Source organism: Leptinotarsa decemlineata, unplaced genomic scaffold, assembly GCF_025532065.1.
Source record: "Leptinotarsa decemlineata unplaced genomic scaffold, Ldec_3_MD MMD2_tig00002974_RagTag_RagTag, whole genome shotgun sequence".
Classification (NCBI taxonomy): Eukaryota; Metazoa; Arthropoda; class Insecta; order Coleoptera; family Chrysomelidae; genus Leptinotarsa; species Leptinotarsa decemlineata.
The window spans coordinates 8,631,143-8,655,162 of NW_027412578.1; the positions used below are offsets into that span (position 1 = coordinate 8,631,143).

Genomic DNA, 24,020 nt, shown 5'->3' on the forward strand with positions numbered 1-24,020 from the left:
GGGGAGGCACCCAAGCACTAGCTCAGCCTGCCCTCTTTCAAAACCGGCCCTGTCGAAGAAAAATATTGAAGAGTTAGAACTTTCGTTCTTCTTCAACTTCGGGAGGTTGTAAGACATGGAAAAACCGAGATTTCAGCTCCTAACTGCTTATCATTTGGTTTATGAAACTCTTATTAGCCTATGCAAGATATTGAATTTTTGCCAAAAGTATCTGTTCAGGGTTCGAAGTTGAAAAAAATAAACGTTTTGAAGACGTTCATTTGTGCGGTACCTGGTTCATCCAAGGTGTACCTGTATGTACCAGGTACGTCCATAAGACGTACATTGGGCCTAATCTGTACGTCTCCAGCACGTACAATAGTTTTATTACTAACGAAAGAAAGTAATGAATAGTAATGAAAAGATAAACAGAGTAAAAAAATAATAAAAAATGGACGATGAGTACAATGCAATTTTTTCAGAATTTGTTAATATTCGCTATACATCGAAAAATAATGAAACACGAGTATATCTAACAGCTATATTTATTGTCTTCAAAACATATTTGTCCACACAGAATTCTCACAAGAGGGGTATTGTGCATTACAATCATGATTTTTATTTGCAGCTCTGTCGTAATCATCTTCGTCTGTATATTCCTCATATGGTTTGACCCTAGAATAAAGTAAATAACTGTTTGATGAGAAATTATATAATAGATGAAATATTACATGAGACAAATTTCTTGAACAATCATTTCTGTGCACAGGAATATGTTCACAATGTTCAACATGGGATAAAACCAGTGGATTACAAAGCAGTTTTTTCACTCACTTCCGTAGTCAAAACCTTTCTATGTGGGTATAATAATTTCAGAGATGTATTAATATTTTTTAATTTACACGTGACATGTTTTTCAAACCTGAGATTGGTGTCTAAGACTCGTTTCCAAATATTAACACATTTGACTTATTCAGATTGATTTTTTGTGATTTTCATTCAAGGGTATGTAGATGTGGTTTATTGCTTCTTTGATATCTACTGGGTTGAAGGAAACATAAATTTCAGAATCGTCAGCAATGGGATTGTAATGTATAGAACATGGTCTCAAAATACTACCTTGCAGTACCACTGAATTTATCAGGCTCAGATTTGAAAATATGTGGTCAGACATTAGATCAGACTAACACGATTAACAATCCAGAAATATTATCGAAAAATTACTTTCATTTGATGAAAATAATCAATTTATTTTTTGTGTCAATTCATGGCCAGCAATTTCCACTAATGGCAAAACCGCTATGTTAGATGCAGGTTCAATTTCTGCGCTGAGGCTTGATGGGTGACTTGTAAATCAGACTCATATTATGAAAAGTTACAAAATAGTTTTCACTATCTGGTCAGATTCTAAATTTGGTTGATTACCTGAAAATTGCTTTCATAATTTCTTCCATAAGTGTGCCTTTTCCTTCAGGTACTTGACTAACTTCACATATTGCTTTCATTATACACGCTCTGCCATCTTTACTTAACCTGAAACAAAATTTTTGGAACTGCTGAATTTAGTAATAATTTTTGAGCGCTATATTATATGTTGAAGCAACTATTGTTTGCAGCAGGAATTGTGAAACGTGAATTCAGATTTCATAACACAATTTCGAAAAATCAATTATGAACAGTATCAATAAATGAAATAAGTCAGTGGTATTCAAAATTTGTGAAAAAAATTATACAGTTCCTTTGAATCCACACTTCTTAATATCCTAAAAGATTTTGATGGTTCTTATCCTTTCAAGAAAAATTGAAACTGTTTGAAATTTCAAACCAAAATCATTTGCAACTTTCCAAAAGAGATTATTTTGAAATCATTAATCAATACAGAAACAATATGATGAGAAAAAAATTGTTGTATGAAATCAATTACAAATTGAATGAATGTAATTCATGAATGAATTGTGTGTATTTTCTATAACGTTATCCAATTTGGTACTGAAGAGCCTTGGGGCAAGTATCTTAAGGCGAAACATCGATGTATACCAGTGAGGATGACAGTGTTCTATGTAAGTGCAATTTTTACCATTTATTTAAAGTAGAACTCATGTGAATGATATCTGATCTTATTCCACAACGAATGTTTGAAATTCAAACTGAGTAAAGAAAAGTATCTTCTGTATAATTCAGTGTTCATACAGAAGTATTTGTTTCGAAATATTTTTTTTTCTTTCGTGTTATTCAATGTTTATATGAAAGTAGCTGTTTCAGGAGGACTTTCTTTCAGTTTGTGCCTGAAAGTTACTTCTTTGCATGACTTAACATTCATGTATAGAGTTACTTATTTTCAAATTGATTACTTCCTTCCTTTCTTTGGAAGATTCCCTCATTCCCTTTTTTTGTATAAAGATGGAGTAGTAGAAAGCCAAAAACTTTCTTTCCCAAAAATTAATCACTCCTAAAAATATAACCCCTTCAATCAGAGTAAATAAATTTTCCACTTTTGTAGTTATTTTCACAAAAATTTAAAAAAAAACGAAGCAGTTTCAGAAGATTTGACATTTATTGCTCGACAAGTTGATTGGTTATACTTACGCTGTGAACAATTTCTCGATTTTTCCATACAAATCACGTCTGGTTCTTCTGTGGATATCATGATATACGGGATGGACATAGTTTGGAAAGGGTTCGTTTCCAAAACCATTGCTTGAAAATAAAAATAAAAATTATTCAGCGTGGAACAATCTGATGGAATGGATCAATTTACAATTTCCATACCCAATATGAAAAAAAAAAAGTTGAATTAGGTATTTAAAATTTCCAAATTGTAACTATTTGCTCATCCTAAATTCTGATTTAGAGTCTTTTAGGATTAGCTTGATTCTTTAACACCAGGTATTCAATTCATACAAAATAATATATGTTTTGATAGTAAGTTGCTCTGTATTTTTGTCAGATATAGTTATGGTGTTGTCCACTAAGATCATAGTTATATACTCTGAGAACTGAGCCCTGAGGTACTTCAAAATTCCCACAACTGTCATAAGAGTTTGAGGCATCAAATGTTACTACCATAATTCTCTTATCCAAATATGAGTTAACCCATTTCATCATGTATCATATATGTATTTGAAAGTATGTTTTTCAAAATAACAATTGTTAATTCCTCGGGCCTAGACTATTTTTTGACTTTCATTCTGGAAAATGTATTCAATATCTTCAGAAAAAATTAGAGATTGAAACGGTTAATGTGGTTAATGATGTGTCTGACAGCGAAAAATTTTGACTGCTGTTAAATAATTTGGAAAACGAGCTCAATAACTATATTTATCTATAGTGGTTTCTTCTGGACTACTTTTTCATGAATCAGAATAACCAGCGCTCGCTTCATTTCACTAGGAAAATATATTTGAGTGAGGAATTGATTCAAAAGATGTCTGGAAGCGTAAAACTTTGATCAAGATAACAGCTATAATATAATAGTTTTTGCAAAATTTGGGAAATTCTCAGTATATAAACGTTATGGTGAAGGTGATAGACATTTGAAAAGTAGTTTAAGTTTCAGTTGAAGTGTTTGTTTGAATTAACACTGAAATAAAGTTAAGTTTCATTATTGTACAGTGTATAATTGTATCCGAAATCATTTTCAAATAAGCGGATCTTACCTGTTTTCCCCGTAATATGAAGACTTTCCATTTGCCGTCTTCCTCTCTTTATATTGCGATATACCCGGAGTAAATGCAGGGGAGTATCCATAAACCGGTAATTTTTTCACGAGAAATGGGTTATAATAACTCTTGACAGATCCAGGAAATCCCTTGTTTTCGTCCGGCCAGCCATCTGGAAAGTAATTGGAGGAGTCATCTATTCTTTTTGAAGGATGATGGTCTGCGAAAAATGTATCGTCATGTTCGATATAGTGATGATGCTGAAAAAAAATCAATTAAAATAAAAAAGATGATCTGGACGATATGTGGGAGAAATCTATGTTTCTAGTGGGACGAAAATTTTTGCTACATTAAGGATTGATCTTTTTTATGAGAGGTGTGAGTTTTCCATAAACACCTTGAAAATTTGTATTCAGTATACAATGCGGTTGTAAAAGAAACCCTCGGCGAAGTTCAGCGGAGGCTGTTTTACAACCTAACCTGGGGGATAGCATGTTTTATATAGAAATATGAAAATAATTACCTAGTATACATTGGTAAGTGAGTAGTTCATGAATCTTTGTGAGACTAATAAAAAACAAAGGTTATAAATTCCAAAGTGAATATTAAAAATCTATTTAGCTTAAATAAACATACACAAAGGTGAGATAAAGGGAAAACCATATGAGCAAAGCATAACATGAATATATTATCTATCCAGAAGACTTCAGATATGTTTTCAACTTTTTCTTGATATTATATATGGAGTAGTGTCTAAATTCACTGGGCAGAGCATTATATTGTTTGATAGAGTTGTAAATAAAACTACGAGAAAAACAGGCTGTCGAGAGTTTTGGAATAATAAAAGTGTGACGGTTTCGTGTCCTCGAATTATTCTGCGATTTGAAAGTTTTATATCTTTCATAAATATAAATTGGCTTTTTGTAAATGATGAATTTATGTGTATTGACGAGTAGGTGGAACTGCCAGGTTTTAGCAATCGGTAACTCCTCGAACTTGGGGGATATATGGTCGAATTTTCTCATACCATAAGAAAAACGAATGCAATTGTTTTGTATTTTTTGTAAGCAATTTACATCAGTTTGTATCAAAGCAGGCCCGTAGATTATTCGCAAAGTTTCAACTTCAATTTGGAAGTCATAATATCTCTACTTTGATAGAGTTGACGTGAGATACTGTATGACAAAGTGAATTGATATGTTTGTGATATCTCAGATCAGCATCTAGGCATAAACCCAAGTTCTTGCTTTCTGTAATTGTTTGTAGTAAATCTTGTCCAAGTTGGATTTCAATTCTTCCTTCAATTTCCCGTCTTTTGTGTTTCGGGCCAAATAGTATCAGCTGAGATTTTTCAGAATTCAATTTCAGGTTATATATAGATCCAGTAACTTTTGTAGATCGCTGTTAATTTTTTCCATTATATATAACTGAGTGTCATCTGCAAAATGATGAACTGTGCAATGATCAATTATTTTATGGAAGTCAGATATATATAGAGAGAACATAATTTCATATTCTCTTCTATGATATGAGCAGATGAAATGAAATATGTTATACTAATCAATTAGGAAATTATCATCAGTTTCTATGCTCTCTTTATGCTTGAGTCCAACATTTTTATACAGGGTGTTTGAAATTCGATCCCCATCATTGGGATCTCGGAAAGTATGAGAGATACGAAGATGGTTGAATTAGGGCAAAGTTGTGCATTTACCTGGCTAACAATATGTGTTTCGTCTTCCGGCCACCATCATCAACTTTTTTATTTATGGGCGCCACATTAGATTCTTTCTGTTTTGAATGAAATCAGATTTTATGTTTTCAATGATGTATCATAAGTTATCATTTTTTTTTTCGAACAATTGGAGATTTTGAAAAAATGAATTCTAATCATAATAGGCTTTGACTTGGATGTTTCTAAATTTGAGTTTCAATTTTTCAATTTGTTACACTCAATGACATTTTGTTATTGTACAAGTCATTGAATTTTTGGCGAAAAATGAATTTCACGAATAATGATACAATTTTATTACAAATACGATAGAAACAGTGTTAGGACATCGGAAATGTATTTAAACTTGTATCCCGAAAGACATCACCCACATCGAACTATGTTCAAGTTATTGGATCAAAATCTCACCGAGTTTGGTTCGTTTTAAAAGCCAATGGAAAAATTCGGAAATAGAATCAATAATCAAAATTTGATAAACGAGGTGTGAATGAGGTAAATTAGACATTGTGTCCTTTTCAATGCAAATAGAACTTTGAACAAATAACCATAAATAACTAAAATGTACCTACTGTTTTTCTGTTAAATCAGCTGTCGCTCCCATACGAACGACAACTCTCAGAAGTTAGAAACTTGTGCGAGCTAAGGACCAACAAGATCTCACCTTTTAACGTGGATTCCAAGCACGGCTGCAGAATCATTCCAGCTTCAACCAGATAAATTCTCTCGAGAAAAATATCTGTTCGAGGCGGGAATCGAACCCACGATCTTTCGATCGTGAGTCGGGCGCACTACCAGCGCGGCCAATTCCACAACAGGAATCTCAGGAAACTCATGTTCATGATAACACAACTGTGTCCTCTTTCGAATTTTATTCACTGTACGATTAATTTTCCTCCTTCTCAATCTTCCGAACTCTCTAACAATGTACTGTTGAAGGTCCTCAATATTTTGATATCCCCCTAACCATAAACCCTACTTTTCAGTGTACCTCATAAGAATGTATCCATAACACGTAAGTCTGGAGACTTTGCTGGCCACCCCACCGGCCCATTATTTCCCATTCATTTATCACCAAACCTTTCAGTCAGGTGATTGGATACTCATCTGGTAGTGTGCGGTAGAGCACCATTATGTTGAAACCAGATGTTGTTATAGTTAGCCAAAGGTAGATCATCCAAATAGTCTTCGAAAATCGACATTGAAAACTGGTGATAGGTTTCTCCATTCAGAATGCCGTCAAATAAATGAGGACATGAGGACCCAAAATTTTATCTTTGTAAATTCCTGACCACGCGTTAATACTGAATCGAACTTGAGGTCGAATTTCTCAGAACTGCCTCGGGTTGTTGATGCTCCAAATTTGTTCGTTATTTCGGTTGAATATCCCACAATTCGTAAAAGTGCTTCAATCTGTACAAGTAACATTTTCCACGAAAACCAGAAAATCAGGTCTTCTTATTAGCCAATTACAAAATTTTATTCACCTTTGGGGATCACCTGGATGTAATTTTTGAGATATGCGTATTTTGTAATATTTTGAGATGTCTCCAAGCACTTGTATGACAAATATTCATTTCGGAAAAAATTTAACGTGTAGATTTCCCCGGGTTATTAAATTTGTATCATATCTCTTCGATGATAGTGGCCGGAAGACGAAACGTCGGATAGCAAATCTGAAAACACCACTATGTAGCAGGAAAAAAGTGGCAATGTGGTAGTGCAGTTTATTTTCGAATCCTTTGATAAATAAAGCCAGAAAAAAATAAAAACTGTTTTTCGAAATTTCTGTTTTTCTGGATGTCTCCGGATATACTCGGAATTTCAGAACCTTCTTAACGGCATATTGTTAGTCAGGTAAATGCGCAACTTTGCCCCAATTTGACCATCTTCGTATCTTTCATAGTTTCCAAGATACCAATGGTGAGGATCGAATTTGAAACACCCTATATACGACCTTTTGCGATTTTTTGTAAAATATTCGAATACATAAAAATATTCTTGACAGAAATACCTATATATTTTTTACTGGTCACTTACCGGTTTTGTCGGTGGTTCTGTAGTGGTTTTCTTGAAATGCTTCAGAAGTAAATCTTCTGGTTCACTTGGTAGTTCCCAAGCGAGAGCAGCAGTAGCACCAAAAGTGAAAATTTCACCAACTCCTACTGACGGTATCGTTAAACAGTAAACTGCAATCGAATGAAATTAAATTTATTTCGATTATCCTTTTTTGATAGAGAGATAGAGCTGAGTTGTGGTTTTTGCCCCAACTTTCATGCCGATTACCCAGGGAAAACTCTTTACAACAAAATATAAGTAGTTTTGATGTCTCCTCCTCGTGAAGGCTCAATGGGAGAGCCCAGGAGAGCCAAGACCGAAAAAAGCACGCCACTGGTCATTGCTTGTTCGTATTTTTTTGCCAAAAACAACAACGTATTTACCAGATTTGCCCCCCTGTGACTTTTTCCTGTTCCCAGTCATCATTTTCATAAACAAATCTGAGAAAATGTCTCTTTTCTATCTCTCTGCCGATAGTACGAGTTAATCGAGAAACAAGAATGTTTGGTGCTTTGACCGAAAAAAGCACGCCACTGGTCATTGTTTGTTCGTATTTTTTGACCAAAAACAACAACGTATTAACCAGATTTGCCCCTGTGACTTTTTCCTGTTCCCAGTCATCCTTTTCAGAAACGAATGTTAGTAAATCTTTCTTTTCTCTCTCGGTGCCGATAGTATTAGATAATCGAGAAACAAGAATCTCTGGTGCTTTCTCAGAAAGGACTAGGTCCCTGACCTATACGTTGAGCTCTTCCTGGTTGAAGGGCTCCATTCAAGCTGCTTTCTTTTATTAATCCCGTTTATATCAACCACTCAGAAATGAAAATCGTTCCGATGGTTGAGGGACCCGGCCACATCATTGGTATTTGATTCTTGAAATGAGGTCTTTTATTATTCGCCTATTTCTCAAGGACTTCATGCATGTTTTTCATGCCATATCAGGCACCCAGTACTTGTCACGGTTGTCCATAGAGAATTCAAAGTAATTTTACGAACTTGGAGATAATTTTTGGATGTATATTCTATATTCACCAAGTGAAATGTAACTAGTACACAAATGTGGTCAATAGATCTATCTCAAAAACTTGATCTGTTGGAAAAAAGGAAGGGTATATTTGAAATTAGCGATCTCAAATTTCACGTAACAAAAAGCCAATTGAATTATGTTGCCTTGCGTGTCATCGGTCAATACCATTCCATATAATATTCATGTCATGTCATGATTCCGAAACAGGGCCAGATCCTGCTGTTTCCCCAGAATCATCGTCTGATTAGTCTGCTTTGTTCAACGGCTAAGTTGGCTGAACGTGTAGTGCTGCAAAGGCTAACAGAAGAAGTTGAAGACCGAAATGTTCTGCCTGACGAACAATTCGGCTTCAGGAGGGCACACTCCACCGAGCTGCAGGCCCTGAGACTGGTCGAAAATTCCATCTCAGAGCTGAACATCAGGAAGACAGTTCATCTTGTCCTCCTGGATATTTCAAAAGCCTTCGACCGAGTCTGACACGAAGGCCTGCTACACAAAATGCTCGATTTCGATCTGCCTCGGGGTCTGGTCCGGTGGATTAGGTGCTTTCTGAAAGACAGAACATTTCATGTCCGAGTTGAAGAAACCCTGTCTCCCGTCAGGGAAATCGAAGCTGGAGTGCCTCAGGGAGCTGTGCTGTCTCCACCACTGTACAGCCTTTACGTGAGTGACCTTCCGAGGTTCGATCACGTGAAGGTTTCCCTTTACGCCGATGATACGGCTCTCCTCGCTTCTTCCATGGGTCGGGCGTTGAAGGTCGTCTACATGCAACGCTCATTGGACGACCTCGAATACTGGTACCTTGACTGGAAGATTCGAGTGAATCCAGAAAAAACTCAGGCGATAGATTTGGGGAGACGTAAAGTTTTTCCAGGCAAACGCGAGTCAAGTACCTAGGTCTTTGGGTAGACCGCCGACTCACCTGGGCAAATCACATTGATTATATCAAGAGCGAAGTGCAGATGAGGATAACTAAACTCTATCCTCTGGTCAATAGAACTTCAAAACTCAATCTTAAAAATAAGATTTCACTATACAACACGATGTTCAAGTCTGTCATCATGTATGCTTCAGGTGCTTGGGGACAAACCGCCCCGTCAAACCTCTCCATTTTAGAAAGGTTGCAAAACAAACTTCTCAGGATGCTGGTGAATGCTCTATGGTTCGTGCGGAATCAAGCCATCCGCAGAGATTTGAAGTCATTAACTATACGGCCTTCCATTCAGTCGATGAATCAGAGAGTTTTCGAGTCAGCGGAAACTCATGATAACCCATTAGTTAGGGAAGCTGTAGATTACACTATAGACAACCCCACTCAATTCAGAAGGCCCCGTCGCTCGGTTGAGTGAAGTCCCCACGACTTCTGTTGAAATGAACAGTTTGTTCATCAAATACCCCAGTTAGGAAGGGGTACACAAGGCCAGAGCGGCATAGAGGTCATTGACTTTTATGTCGCCACCAAAATACCTTACGTTATGAACCATTCGTCCTCCTGACGAATCTCAGTTGAAAGGGTAGGGGGAAAAATTTCCATCGTGATGAATATGAAGATGACTATGATTCCATATAATAGGGGAGCCCAAGCGGGGATTTCGGGATTTACTATAGCGTAGCAAATTAATTTAAGGGGGGATACTTTGTACCCGGTTAAGTACCTCCACTAAATATGAGCCCCATATATAAGGCCGCCCGTGAAGGATAAAGGATCAGATTAGTTAAAAAAAATCATTATCAGAAATTCTCGAGCGCGTCAAATTAAGGTAGGGTGAGTTAATTACATGCTAAAAAGTGTATATTCCAGTAATCTGACAATTTGAGAGTGACGCAAAGAAAGGGAAGGACAGCATCGTTGTTAAAAATTAACGTCATTTCGACATTCTCGAGCGTAGCTAATTTTTTTTTATTTTGAAGGAAATAATTCAAGGATAACGAAAAATATATAATCTGACGATTTCCGCAAGCTGAAATAACAAAAATTCGTCGATAAAGTTTAATGCGAGCAGCTGCGTGATACCTACATGTCCCTCTCCGAGTTTCTATTTCTCTTTCACTTTTTCTCTATCTATTACTCACTCACTCCGTCCTCACTCTGAATGTTGCCATAACGCCATCACAGCTGATCACAGAGACTCGTTCGTGATGAAGATGGTGATTAATTGATCAATTGATTATAAAAAATCAAATGTTTTTGAGCTTTTTTTTTAAATTATTTTCTTATAAATACAAGTATTCTACTTAAAAACATACACTAATTTATTTGCTTGCTATTTCCTGAGCTTTTCAATTAATTAAGTTCAATGATTTGAAAAAAAAATAAAAAAAAATATTTTTTTGGTCAGATTAGGCGAATCCCTCTAGATTATCGTCAGATTATGAGACAGCACGTCTAGAACATAAAGATGAACGATATATTCTTAATCTGACGCGCTTGAGTATTTCAAAATGGCGAATTTGTTTTGCACATTATAATAATCAAACGATCAGATTAACATACATTATTAACATTATTAAAAATACGTAGGGCATTGAAGCTATCAATATCTGACGCGCTAGAGTATGTCCATGCAACAGTATTTTTTTACATATTTAAAAATCTATAGCCGCTTCCCCCACCGATGAAAAGTTATATATAATATATAATTTTTTCCTTCTTATCATCTAAGCTTTGCAACCTAATATTTCTCTATGACTCTTGAGTAAATCCCCATTTTGCATCGTGGGCTCCCCTATTAATACCATGCGATTTTATTCAAATATTTTCACTATTCACAAATGCCTAGATGGTTCACAAAAAACAATATCATAAAACGCCACAAATCACATTATTACTGTCTTTCCTGACACATATATTGTCGAAATATAGTGCCCTTCCCCATAAAAGTGTGCCAAACCGCCCTCTCTTGATGCTTCGAATGGTGAAAAGTTCTAGAGAATTCAAAAGAATACCCTCCGATGTGATGAGAACAAAAAATATCCACATTCCATCTTTTATATGTTTGTGTTTGCCTTCTTATGATAATTTCGCTTCAAACTTTCCAGCAACTTTTCGAACACAAACATGAAATATACATAAAAATAACTATGAATACTGACCGAGTTGTAGGGAACTTCCTTCAGGGAAAGTTAGATAACGCCTCCTCCTCGACAAAGTTTGCACAGCTCGATTTGACTTATTCAGCTGTTTTGAAATGTCCTCCTGCAAAGTTTGGTTGGATTCCTGAATGAGAACGCAAAATAAGAATAAAAACACCACGTTGGTAATCATGACCGTGCTGAAATTTACTGCAGCATTTCCAACATGATTTAATGGTCATTTTACAGTTAGCCGTTGGAAAAATACTCCTCTCTGGGTCTGTCATGTTTGAGTTTCAATTTACCGAATTGCGGCTAATTGTGCTAATAGAATGCTCGACATGATTTACTGAGTATTAGTATATGGTTGAAGAATTGCAGAGTTTTGATCAATTAAAACACAAATCTCGTTGATAACATTTTGCGACTTTATTTACCGTTTCTTCAGAGCTAAGAACAAAAAACATTTATAAATAAGTTTAGAACTGCCATTTCACATAGATTCAGTTAGGTTTGGGGTACCTCAAGGCACCATACTTGATCCAATTCTTTTCACAGTATATCTTAATAGCCTGTTTAATCTCCACACTGATGGGACAATTATAAGCTACGCAGACGACACAGCAGTTTTTTATGAAGCCGAATACTGGAACTCGCTCATCACTAAAGCACAAAATGACTTTAAAAAAATCATTGACTGGCTCAATTTCAAACTTTTAACTATAAATTTTTCTGAAACAAAATATTTAGCCTTTTCAGTGAATAACAAAAAATTACCCAGTCTTCAACCCCTTGAAATCAGAGGTGAAAACAGCATCGTGAAAATCACATAAGCTACAGAAATAGAGTATATCGGTGTAATGATAGACTATCATTCAAAATGGAACTAACACATTAGGAAGTTAGTGCAAAAAATCAGAAGCCTATTGTCTAAATTAAAATATTTAAGAAACATTCTTGAAGAAAAAATCTCTTAATGCTGTACTGCGTATTAGTGGAATCCCAACTGAGATATGGCATAATAGCTTGGGGAGGGGCATATAATAACATTATAAAGAATGTTGAAATAATTCAAAATTGGATTTTGAAAATATTATTCAGAAAACCAATTACCTACCCATTAGATGACCTTTACAAGCTTGGCAATATCTTAGATGTAAAACAAATATTTCATTTGACACTTGTTGTTGACCAGAAAAGAAACCGAAGCAAAATATTTATAGATTATTCCTACTCCACAAGGTCAAAAAAATTTACCATTTTAGTTCCACATGTGACTAAAACTACATCCCAGAGATCTAGCAAGTTTCTTGGGCCAATGATATATAACGATCTAACGAATGCATTGAAACAACTAAACTCATTATATCTATTCAAGAAGAAGCTGAAGTTATAGCTGATTTCACATCGATTAGTAGATACAAAAATACATACTATGATTGATATTAAAGTTAAGGTTATTTAAAATAATGAAGTAAATATAACGTTTGAAACGATTCTTTTGTACTAATTATCCTTACTTCACTACAAATTATAGTTACAATTCGTATATTCTGCTGAATACTCTCAATCTTATCGTTATGATAACCTGAATAGTAATTTTATTTTTATGGAATTTTTGGTATTATCATTTAGTATTATTTCCTTGGAAAAAAATTATATTGTTTACACTTTTCTGAAGCCACTTTTGTTCCAACTTTGGTCTACTGCTATAACTTTGTACTTTTTATAATTAAGTTATATCTGAAACTCTCAAGCTAGTTGAAAACACATTCTTCTGGTTAACCTGTAATCTTATTTTCACCCTTGTTTTTTCTCCATTAATTTGACTGTATTTCATTGGATTCGTCAACATCACACCATAATAATGTCACCACACACAAGCTGATAATATCAGCTTCGGTGGATTTTTTGTTTATTATAAGCCTAATATTACTAAGTTTTTTAGAATCATTTCAATTTGTAACAATAGGTCTGTACTTTTTTTTTCGCTATTTATGAATAAACATTATTATTATTATTTGAGCTAACTTGCGCTAACTTGAAAGTTATAAACAATTTAGATTTTTGCAAATATCTCAAAGAATATATTGCAGATATTCAAAATTTGAATAAAACATTCTTCAAAGAGCAGAAAATTCACCAGAAAAATATTTACGGAACTGTAGGTCCCGATTCGGTCGCAATAACAAAATATATTTAAACCCTCACAGTAGCGTTTTCGTAGTGAATAGCTAAAAACTAATTATTTACTCTAACTTTTATGTACTCCACGTAAGCACCAGTAAGAACTAACTACGTATTCAGGTACATACTCAATCATATATACCTAGAGTTTATACTCAGGTTTTATATACCTCAGGTACATTCTCAATTATGATTACCTAGAGCATATTATAACAATTCTCCATAAATAATATATCTACCTATATATATATCTAGAATAACATCGGTTTCTAAGAAAACAAATTCAGTAATGGTGATCTATTAAATTCCAGTTGGTCATTCAGTGAAATGTTTGAATTTTTAAGTTTATCAATTTCTGAAATATGATTTGAAAATGTTGAACTTGTTTACGACTCCTAAATGTTCTGCCGGGATGATCAATATATAAAAATTAAAAGATTCCAAACCAAGTTACTTTACGACTTTTTATTTGTTAGTATCCACAATCGAAACGTCGTAAAGTAACTTGGTTTGGAATTTTCTAATTTCTAATCTTCTAAAGTAACTTCGTTTGGAATCTTCTAATTTTTAATTTTCATTTCTTGTTAATATTTTTTATTTTCATTTCGTGTTAATACTTTAAGATTTTTTGGTTGTTGCTTTATTTTATTTAATTGTAATCAAAATCATAAAAGCAAATTCCGAGTGACTATCATTATCATCACTGCTCTCAGCTGAAATGTCAATAATGGTTGAAGAGGCAAGAAAATATCTTCAAGACATAATAGCTAGAATCAGCGGACTGTACTGTATTTTAGTTACAGACAGAGATGGTGTACCTCTATTAAAGGTTGCTACAGAAAAAACGCCAGAACACGCTAGCAGACCCAATTTCATATCAACATTCGGATTGGCCATTGATCAAGGAAGTAAATTGGGTTTGGGAAAGACAAGCACCTTAATTTGCTCATATTCTCAGTACCAAGTCATACAGATGAACAAACTACCTCTCGTAATATCTTTCATCACCAGTGATTCTTGTAACACTGGATATGTGGTAGCTTTGGAAACGCAGCTGGATCCTATAGTTTCTGACTTAGCTTCAGTAGTTGCAGAATCATAGAATATAGTCTGATTAAAAATATATTTAGATGTTGAGATTACTTGTTTTATATTACCATTGATAAAATATTTAAGAAAACAAAAATTGTAATTTCAGTTTTTCAATATACAGTGTGTCCAAGATAAGGATCCTAAGCATGGGAATCTCAGTACCTGTGGGAGATACAGCTCAGGTTATATTAGGAAAAAGTTATGTTCTTTAAAGCTTATTTACATGCCGTTAAGAAACTTGAAGAATTTTCATGGCCTGCTGAGATATTTGGGAAAAACGAGAATTTGACAATATCAATTTTATTTTTTTCTGACTTTATTTGAAAAGATATCAAAAAACGAATAACACTTTTTCATTAGCACTTTCAAGGTACTACAAGATGGTATTTTTAGTTTTTATATCCGACGTTTCGTTTTCAAAAAACCATCATCAACTTTATTTTTTTAAATAGCCCGAAAAAAAAGTACACCCTGTATCTGATTCCATTTTTTATTACAAATTCAACGATGTAACACATGCCATTGTTTTCTTTTTAGTTTAAGGGAAAATTGCATTTTTTCTATTTTTAAAATGTATTTTTAAGTAGGTTAATAATGATTTTTTTAAAGTAATGAAAACAACAAAGAAATTAACGCATTTTTTATTTAATTCAAAGGAGGTGTTCAAACAGGTTTCCGTTATTTTCCAAACATAAGTATGATCTTCTAACTGTAGAACTTAAAACATCACGTAACATCTCTGGTGTAATACTGTTAAATGCGACAGTTACACATTCTCGTAACTGCTGTTCAGTTTCAAAAGAATGTTGGTAAACCCGGTTTTTAACAAAACCCCATATGAAGAAGTCCAGAGGAGTTAAGTCAGGGGATCGCGCTGGCCAAGACACTTCACTAAAGGTTCCAATCCACCTTCCAGGAAATCGCTGCGAAAGATACTCTCGAACTTGTCTAGAATTATGTGCAGGAGCACCGTCTTGTTGAAACCAACAGTTATTGACCTGTGCCAGAGGTTAATTATCTAAACAGTCTTCTACATAGTTTTGCAATAAATGATGGTATCGTTCGGCGGTCAAAGAATTATAGTAAAAAAACGGACCTAGTATTTTAGTTCCTAAAATTGCACACCACATATTAAACCCAAAACGTTCTTGATGTCTTGATATTTTCTTAACACGCGGATTTTGCTGAGCCCAGTAATGCGTTTTGCGGCGGTTGAAGATACCATTATTAGTGACCATACTTTCGTCGGACCATATTATTTTTGAAGGGAAATTATAATCTTCTTCACACGCGCGTGTATACCATTCGCAAAAATTTCGGCGCCGTTCGAAATCCCCTGGTTTAAGTCCTTGGCAAATCCTAAATTTATAGGGGTGATATCTATTTTTACGCAAAATAAATTGAGCTGTGGATTTGGCTACTCCTACATTATTTTCGATTTGCCTAGTTGATATTTCAGGGTTCTCAACAACTGCTTGTAAAACATTATTTTGGGCTTCTTCTGAAGATTCCTTTTTTCGAGATAAAACAGGCTTTTTAAATGAACCATATTCTTTTAAATTTCGAGCCAGCTCTAAGAAAATGGACTTACATGGCTGCTTTCTTTCTGGATATGTATTAAGATACATTGCTGCTGTATATACAGTATTTTTGTGGCAAAAAATGTAGCACGTTAGCATGTCAAACTTTTCTTCATGGCTATAATGCTCACCCGGCATATTCGACGATAATAACACAATATTATCTATTCAACAATAAACAATAATAACGACAACAGTAACAATAACTCTAAAAACAACAACTCGACAAACAGGCTAACAACAACGACAATTACTATTTTATCGTGTAATTAAATGATATTTGACAGGCTCGATGACAGGTATTTACGTCAAAGCATTTGTTTGCAACGCCTACTTAAAGATTTTTTTAAAAATAGAAAAAATGTAATTTTCCTTTAAACTAAAAAGAAAACAATGGCATATGATACATCGTTGAATTCGTAATAAAAAATGGAATCAGATACAGGGTGTACTTTTGTTTTGGGTCATATAAAAAAATAAAGTTGATGATGGTTTCTTGAAAACGAAACGTCGGATATAAAATCTAAAAATACCATCGTGTAGTACCTTAAAAGTGCCAATGAAAAAGTTTCGTTTTTTGATATCTTTTCAAATGAAGTCAGAAAAAAATAAAATTGATATTGTCAAATTCTCGTTTTTCCCAAATATCTTAGCAGGTCATGAAAATTCTTCAAGTTTCTAAACGGAATGTAAATAAGCTTTAAAGAACACAACTTTTTCCTAATTTAACCTAAGCTGTATCTCCCACAGGTACTGAGATTCCCATGCTTAGGATCCTTATCGTGGACACACTGTATTTGTTATTTTTCAGTTCCTTTTAATTTTTTAGATTCTTTCACGGAATTCATATCAATTTATATTATATTAGATAATGGATGCCCGAACTGATGAAATGCAGAGATGACTTTTCTCTTTTGACTAGGATAGTGGTTCTATAGTGCGTGCAGGTACCTATCCATGTGCGTGGGTTTTTGGTAAAGTTCGTAAGTGAGTCTCGCACCACATCATTCGATGAGTACATCTACGAATGTTATTTGCTGGTCCTGTTCAGTCTTCATGATGAACTTGATGCTCGGTTGTTGAGCATTCGAATGGTCTAGGAAAAGGTTCAGAGCGTCCATAGTCGGCCATTGGTTACCATAGCCGACTGGTGCGGAAGGCAATAGAGATCCACAATCACACGAATAATTTCAACAGAAAAGAAGAAGCTGTGAACCTCAACCGAATATGGATCCCTATTCTTAGAAGCTCAAGAATAGCAAACAGCAGCTAGAACAGGGTCGATGAATGTCATTGACAATTCACCTATTCCAGGTGAATGTATCATTACACCAGACTACCCGAGTCAACATAAATATGCTTTACGCAGTCTCAATACACAGTCATCGGAGATACATTTAAGAAGTATGAGCCTCGCGCCAGCGTATTACTAGCTTCTTCATGAGAAAATTCTAAAAATCGACGGCCTTCAAACCCGAAAAATAGCAACACTGAAAACCTCGGCTGCGAACCATTTTGTCAATACTGATAATAATAATGATATATCTTTTTTTATACTCTATCGAATAAACATATTATTTAGAATACGAAAGAGCAGTGAAAATAATTATTATTGATACCTTCGGTGTGTTACCAATGAAGCTACGGTGTTAGCAAAACGCGTTAGAAAAAAAGGAAAAAAATGTTCAATCATGGATACCTGAAGAAGTTGTTGTATAATGAAACACGTGTTTGGGTTTAGTAAACTGTATAGCAAAAATATCATAATGAATTGTATCAAATACGCGGATTTTCATCAAGTATCGTCCAATTACATCACATATAAATTTTGAACTTGGCACGTCAACAATATTCGAAATAGTCTACTCTGGTTACCGGTAAACTATTTTAACAGACTGGGTAATTGTAAGTCAATATTTGAGTATATGAGGCTCATGAGCTATACGTATAATAAAAAAGCACGAAGTGAGGTTAATAATGAAGGAATTTTTTGTGTAAATACGAGTATCGTGAGTACAGTCGTAAGTACTGTATCCTGCGTCGTAGAGAAATATATTCAATTATGAGAGAATGCATTTCTCGCGAGTATATCGGTTATTGGTTGTATCACTAATACTTATTAGTGTTTTTGGTGTTGAACAAAAGAAGACGCTTTCGAGAAAGAGGCGGTATTTGGCGTTTCCAGAAGGAGCATCTTTTGTGGTGAGCTACTTTTCAAATTATGAGCATTATCAGTATGTCCATTTGAAAAAATCTCAACCTGAATTACTTGGTTCCTATAGAAAATATAAAAATGTGCATACCATTTCTGAAATATCATGTTTTTGACGTCTTCTGAGATTTTGAAGAAACCAGGTGGAAATAGTAAATGATAAAAGGTTTTTAAATCTTTTAACCTTTTGAAAGTAAGAATACAAAACCAAAGCTGAATATTCAGTAAAGTGAATGTTCAACATTTACATTGAATGAATAGCAAACAAGAAAGCCTGATGATGTCAGTGGTTGTTTTTCAAATATTCGCAAAAAACTAGAACTGTTGAATTTCGATTTTTGGCTCTGCCGCTTCCATTTCCAGTGATATGAAAAAGACAGAGGAACTTTCAGTACTATATTATATTTGTCATAATCTTGTAAACCAATTTGCAATGCGATGTTTCGTTCATCATCATGAAAATCGATGAAAAAATCAGAGGTAGGTACGTATTAAAGTAATGAATTTTTAGTTAATATACTAATTTTACTAATGTTTACATAAACACCCTGATTATTTTTAAACTCTTGGAGCTTTTCTTGAAAGCCTTCAAAAAAGATTCCCGTTGGAAAAATAAAAAAAAATGGATTTTCCACTTTGTTATCAATGACCAAAGACGTTAAAAAGTTGAGAATTCAAATTTAATCGTTATTATCATTATTTAAAGTTACATAAAAATGATTTTTTTTATCATTTTCAGCTCTATTTGTTTGAAAAATTGTTTTAAACGAATGTATTGTTTATAAGATATTTGAAATTTTTTGAGGGGATTTTTATCAGTCATAAATATTATTTTTTCTTAACAGAAAATGTATTGCTTGAAAACGCATTTGTTGAATAACAATTTTTTTGCTACTAAATATGAATATTGAAAAATGACTTTTTTAACATCATTCTTATTTCTCTTCGATATTCTGAAAAAAACTTTTTTAATGTATATTTTCTTTATTCATTTAATGAACAATTTGTTTTAAACAAATTAATTTTCCTGATATATATTTTTTTGATACTACAAAAAAAAATAAAAACAACCATGTGTCACCAAATGCAAAAATTGAAAAATATTAAAAAAATTGTAAAAAATAGACACAATTATTTTTAGACAAAAAGGAGATGAAAACCAAATTTCTGAGGGAGCTCTAGGACATACCAAAAAGTGCATATCAGAACTACTTCAAAGATTGGAAAACACGTGGACGGGACTACTATGAAGGGGACAAAATATAAATAAATATTTAAAAAATTAAATTAAAAAAAATTATAAATAAATATTTTAAATTACCAGACAGCGTAACTCTTATTTTTCCAAAATTTCCTATATTTTCATGTCAAATATCATCTATTTCAAGACTTTTGTAGCAACAACATCGACGTACACGCCCGTTTCTAGAGGAAATTGTATTTTCTTCGATGAAAAATGAAAACTTAAATAGACTCTTTAACTTTTTTTTTTTTTGATAAATCTCTCTAGTATGTTTTGATATTGATTTTCATCGAATATTGCCAGTTCCATTCAATTTATGAAAATCCAATCGATTCGTGGTCACATTCTAATTTGCGAGTTACAATGTTTGAAACTTATTTTGTTTCAGGTATTACTATGTTTATCATACCAAAGCATTGCCGGAGTCGAAATATTTTACCAGGGGGTGAATTTTGGAGCTGCATTCAGTTTGCCAAATAGATCCAGCATACAAGAATACGCTGTGAACCACAAGAAAAGAAGAAGAGAAAGAAGAGATATGTATTCCAAAATAGAAACAACACTAGAGGAGTAAGTCAAAAATATCCAAGTTGATTTTATTAAAGACTCCAAATGAAGTTTCCTCCATTTCAAACTGTATATTTGCAACCAGTAAATCGAACATTTTTGTGTTCAAATTGTACAATAATGTGATTTTTAGAATGGGCCTGGAGGGCCGCCCTTGCATATACAGGGCCTTATGTGAAGCATCCCGTCGTTTCATGTTCAAATCCAGTAAACTGTCGGAGGAACTGTTACGAATAATATTCAAGTGAGTATGAAAGTATTCTTTTTAAATTGAGAAGTCATTGTTGCTTCTTTGCGGGTTCTTTAATAATCAGTTGTACGCTTAATCAAATTCGATAACTCAAAATACACCTTTATTTCACTGTTTCACTAGACTGCAGCAAATTCTATATCGGCCAAACCAAGAAAAAACTGATCCAAAGGTGCGACGAGCACAAAAAGTATACATGAACCCAATAACATATAAATCACATTTCGCAACACACGCCATACAAAACAAACATAAGTTTTCCCCACCAGAAAACATCAAACTCATAAAACAAGTCAATAAAGGAAACCGTATGAATATCTGGGAAAACCTAAACATCCATAAATCCAATGGTCACAATTCACTTATCGAGAAACAAATACAAATCAAAACAGAACATGACCTAACATTCAATATACTCCACATAACAATACACATTCCTAGAAACAATGAACCTAGAGAAACACCAACATAAAGAATATAAGTTGATGTAACCCAAGTAAAGGCAAATTTGAAGAGACATCCGGATGAAAGGAGAGGACAAATACCTACACTAAGGCGTTCTAATCGTATAAAAAAACAAACAAGAATATATATATATATATATATATATATATATATATATATATATATATATATATATATATATATAGTGTTATAAAATTACTCAAAAACAACAATGTGTAGAGATTTTCACAACATCACAGAAAATTTCGAATACAGAAGTACAGCGAGGACACCCTGTACATGTGTTAAAATTCACCTACTTGGCAGGAAACGAATACAAAAGTGTGGGAAATTTAAATTTCAAGATTTGTGTACCAAATTTCATCAAGTTTCGAAAAAAATATAACCGATATGGGTTATAAATAAATGTCAGATGAAATCAAATTGATATCTGTTATGAAAAATTGAAAAAGACATAATAAACTAATTGTAATTATTTAGGAATGATGAAAAATTCGAAAATTATTCTTGTAAACCATTTCCTTAGAAACGGATATCAATTGATGCTCTTGAAAAATATTTATATTTGACATAAGTGAGGTTAACTATTTCTGTAGAAACTTGTTAAATAAAAATGTATCTAAATTCAAGAACAAATGTGAAAATCATAGAATAGACAATTTTTCTGATATTGAAGTTGAAAGTTTGTAGTTATGAAAATTGAGAGGTGGTAACTGAGGAAAGTAAGAGATTTTCAATTTTTTTGTCAACAAGGGGATTTTTCTCAAAGCGACGAAGGTAAACACCACGTGAATTTTCTGTCTCCAGAAATTTGTAAAATATTGTAAGAGAAAACTTAAGAATTGAAGATAATTGTATTGTATACTGTTAATTAAAAGTAAATTCAGTGAAAGCCTACCTAAAAGCCCGTTCCAGTGAAATATCCTCGATTCTGCTCCGAAGTTTAGAAAACTCACATCACACACCAACATTGGAGGAAAACAAGGTATTTACCGATTCCACTTCACATCAAAATATGTGCATATATCAATGACATTGTCCAAGAATAAAATAACAGGACAATCTAAATAAATTTCGAATCCAGAAATAAAGTTTGCCAACAAAATTACAGTGACCCTGAATAATAAAATTAACATTTTACAGACAAAGAGTGCGAGAAATTTTACAATTCTAGTTTTGGCGAATATTTCAAAAGCAACCAATGATATTCTTGATCTGAAAAGGGATTATTCTAGTTCCCCAAAATAGTAAACTCTTGTCCAATTCAACCGACCTTGTAGGTCTTACTGTGTCCGAGATAGCAATAATGGGATCAGCTAAAAAACCGTCCTGTATATTCTAGTCATTGTATTGAATATATTTTACAGGTTTCCTCTCCAATATCTTTCCCAAGATGAACCTGATGATCATCATCTCTATCATAAAGCTTATCGAAGTGGGAAGCAAGAGAAGCAACAGGATTGCAAGGAAATATTTCCCGAATGTTCGATATCCCTGATAGATTTGGCATTAGGGGATTATAGTAATGACGGCAACACTTGAGTGCTCTGGCTTTTGTTTCTCTTATCAATCTGCCACTCGTAAATAAATCAGTTGAACTGCTTGAAGCTAATTTTGATTGATTTATAAGTATCAACCTTAATACATAATTATTTTATCTACACTCCGTTTATCAGCTGAATATGAACAAGCAAGGAAAAAAACTAAATCAATTTCACAAAGATATCTTTCTTGATGAAAGTATGAGACTGAGAAACAATTCATCAACCCCTAGCCATAAAAGTGATGAATAGTTTCATCAATTAACCTTTTCCCTTCTCTGTTTATTTCTCGCTTCATTTCTTGGTTCAATTTGTCAAGACATTTCGACGCATTTCAGTCTTTGAAATTCTGTCCAATGTAACGGTGTTTTCATTTTAAGACGAAAGGAGATTTTTCAAAGATAGGTTATTTAATATTCTATGTTTCAGTGTGTCACTCATAATATCTACTTTCCAGCAAATAATATTGGAACAAAAAATTGCTTTCATTGCCGGGGTCACGAATATATAGAAAACAATACGGGCTGGTTGACCGTAGTCGAATAAAACCTACAACAAACGTTTCGCCTGCTACTGCGGCAGACTTCATCAGACACATGTCATATCTCAAAGTCTCAGAAATGACTGACTGGTGAGCTATGTGTACACTCGTATTTATGATTCCAGATGGCAGCGGGGGTAATGGTGGGGATAGTGGTAGGGTTGATGGTGCTGTTGGTGATGACGAGGCATCCATGCAAATGCTCACGCCTGATTGGTTCGCACTTTTGCTGGATCTTTCTGATTGGTCGGCACTGTTACTAGGTTATTCAGAAATAGATATTATCACAAATTGCTGGTTACTTTTTTGTATAAGTTTCGAAAAAGTAAATGGAATGAGATTTAAGATTTCATCAGACACATGTCATATTTCGAAGTCTCAGCAATGACTGACTGGCGAGTTATGTGTACACTTGTATTTATGATTCTAGATGGCAGAGGGTGTAATGGTGAGGATAGTGGTAGGGCTGATGGTGCTGTTGGTGATGGTGGGGAATCCATCCAAATGCTCACTCCTGATTGGTTTGCATGTTTGCTGGATCATTCTGATTGGTCTGCACTGTTACTAGGTTATGTTCAGAAATAGATATCATCACAAATTGCTGGCTACTTTTTTGTGTCAGTTTCAAGATAATAAATGGAATGAGATTTAAGAAATATTTGTAATGAAGGATTTTGAGATGAATTAAGTAAGCTTAAGATTAGTTCCAACTCTTGGAAGAATGGATATCCACTGAATATTCGTGTATTTTTTGGAAATGACGAGGCGGTGCATATTCCAGCTATACTTTTTTTATTTCAATCATACATTCCAAAACA

General features: G+C 33.9%; 2 protein-coding genes across 4 annotated transcripts; one reads left to right on the forward strand and one right to left on the reverse strand.

Moving 5' to 3' along the window:
- Positions 1-508: 508 nt before the first annotated feature.
- On the reverse strand, positions 509-22,171 carry LOC111506529 (uncharacterized). Of its 3 annotated transcripts, none has more exons than XM_074177378.1 (6): positions 22,019-22,171; positions 7,408-7,556; positions 3,636-3,898; positions 2,566-2,676; positions 1,405-1,512; positions 509-654 (listed from the first exon to the last, which is right to left on the reverse strand). In XM_074177378.1, the coding sequence occupies exons 1-6, from the start codon at positions 22,089-22,091 to the stop codon at positions 534-536; spliced, it is 825 nt and encodes a 274-aa protein (XP_074033479.1). In that variant the 5' UTR covers positions 22,092-22,171; the 3' UTR covers positions 509-533. The 3 variants fall into 3 exon arrangements, with proteins under 3 accessions (XP_074033479.1, XP_023017414.2, XP_023017409.2); XM_023161646.2 differs by lacking the exon at positions 22,019-22,171 and adding an exon at positions 11,546-11,777 and having other exon boundaries at positions 2,566-2,673; XM_023161641.2 differs by lacking the exon at positions 22,019-22,171 and adding an exon at positions 11,546-11,777.
- Positions 18,401-22,727, forward strand: LOC111506549 (uncharacterized). Its single transcript, XM_023161660.2, has 4 exons — positions 18,401-18,585; positions 20,227-20,408; positions 20,539-20,649; positions 22,488-22,727. The coding sequence occupies exons 1-4, from the start codon at positions 18,454-18,456 to the stop codon at positions 22,660-22,662; spliced, it is 600 nt and encodes a 199-aa protein (XP_023017428.2). The 5' UTR covers positions 18,401-18,453; the 3' UTR covers positions 22,663-22,727.
- The last annotated feature ends 1,293 nt before the right edge of the window (positions 22,728-24,020 follow it).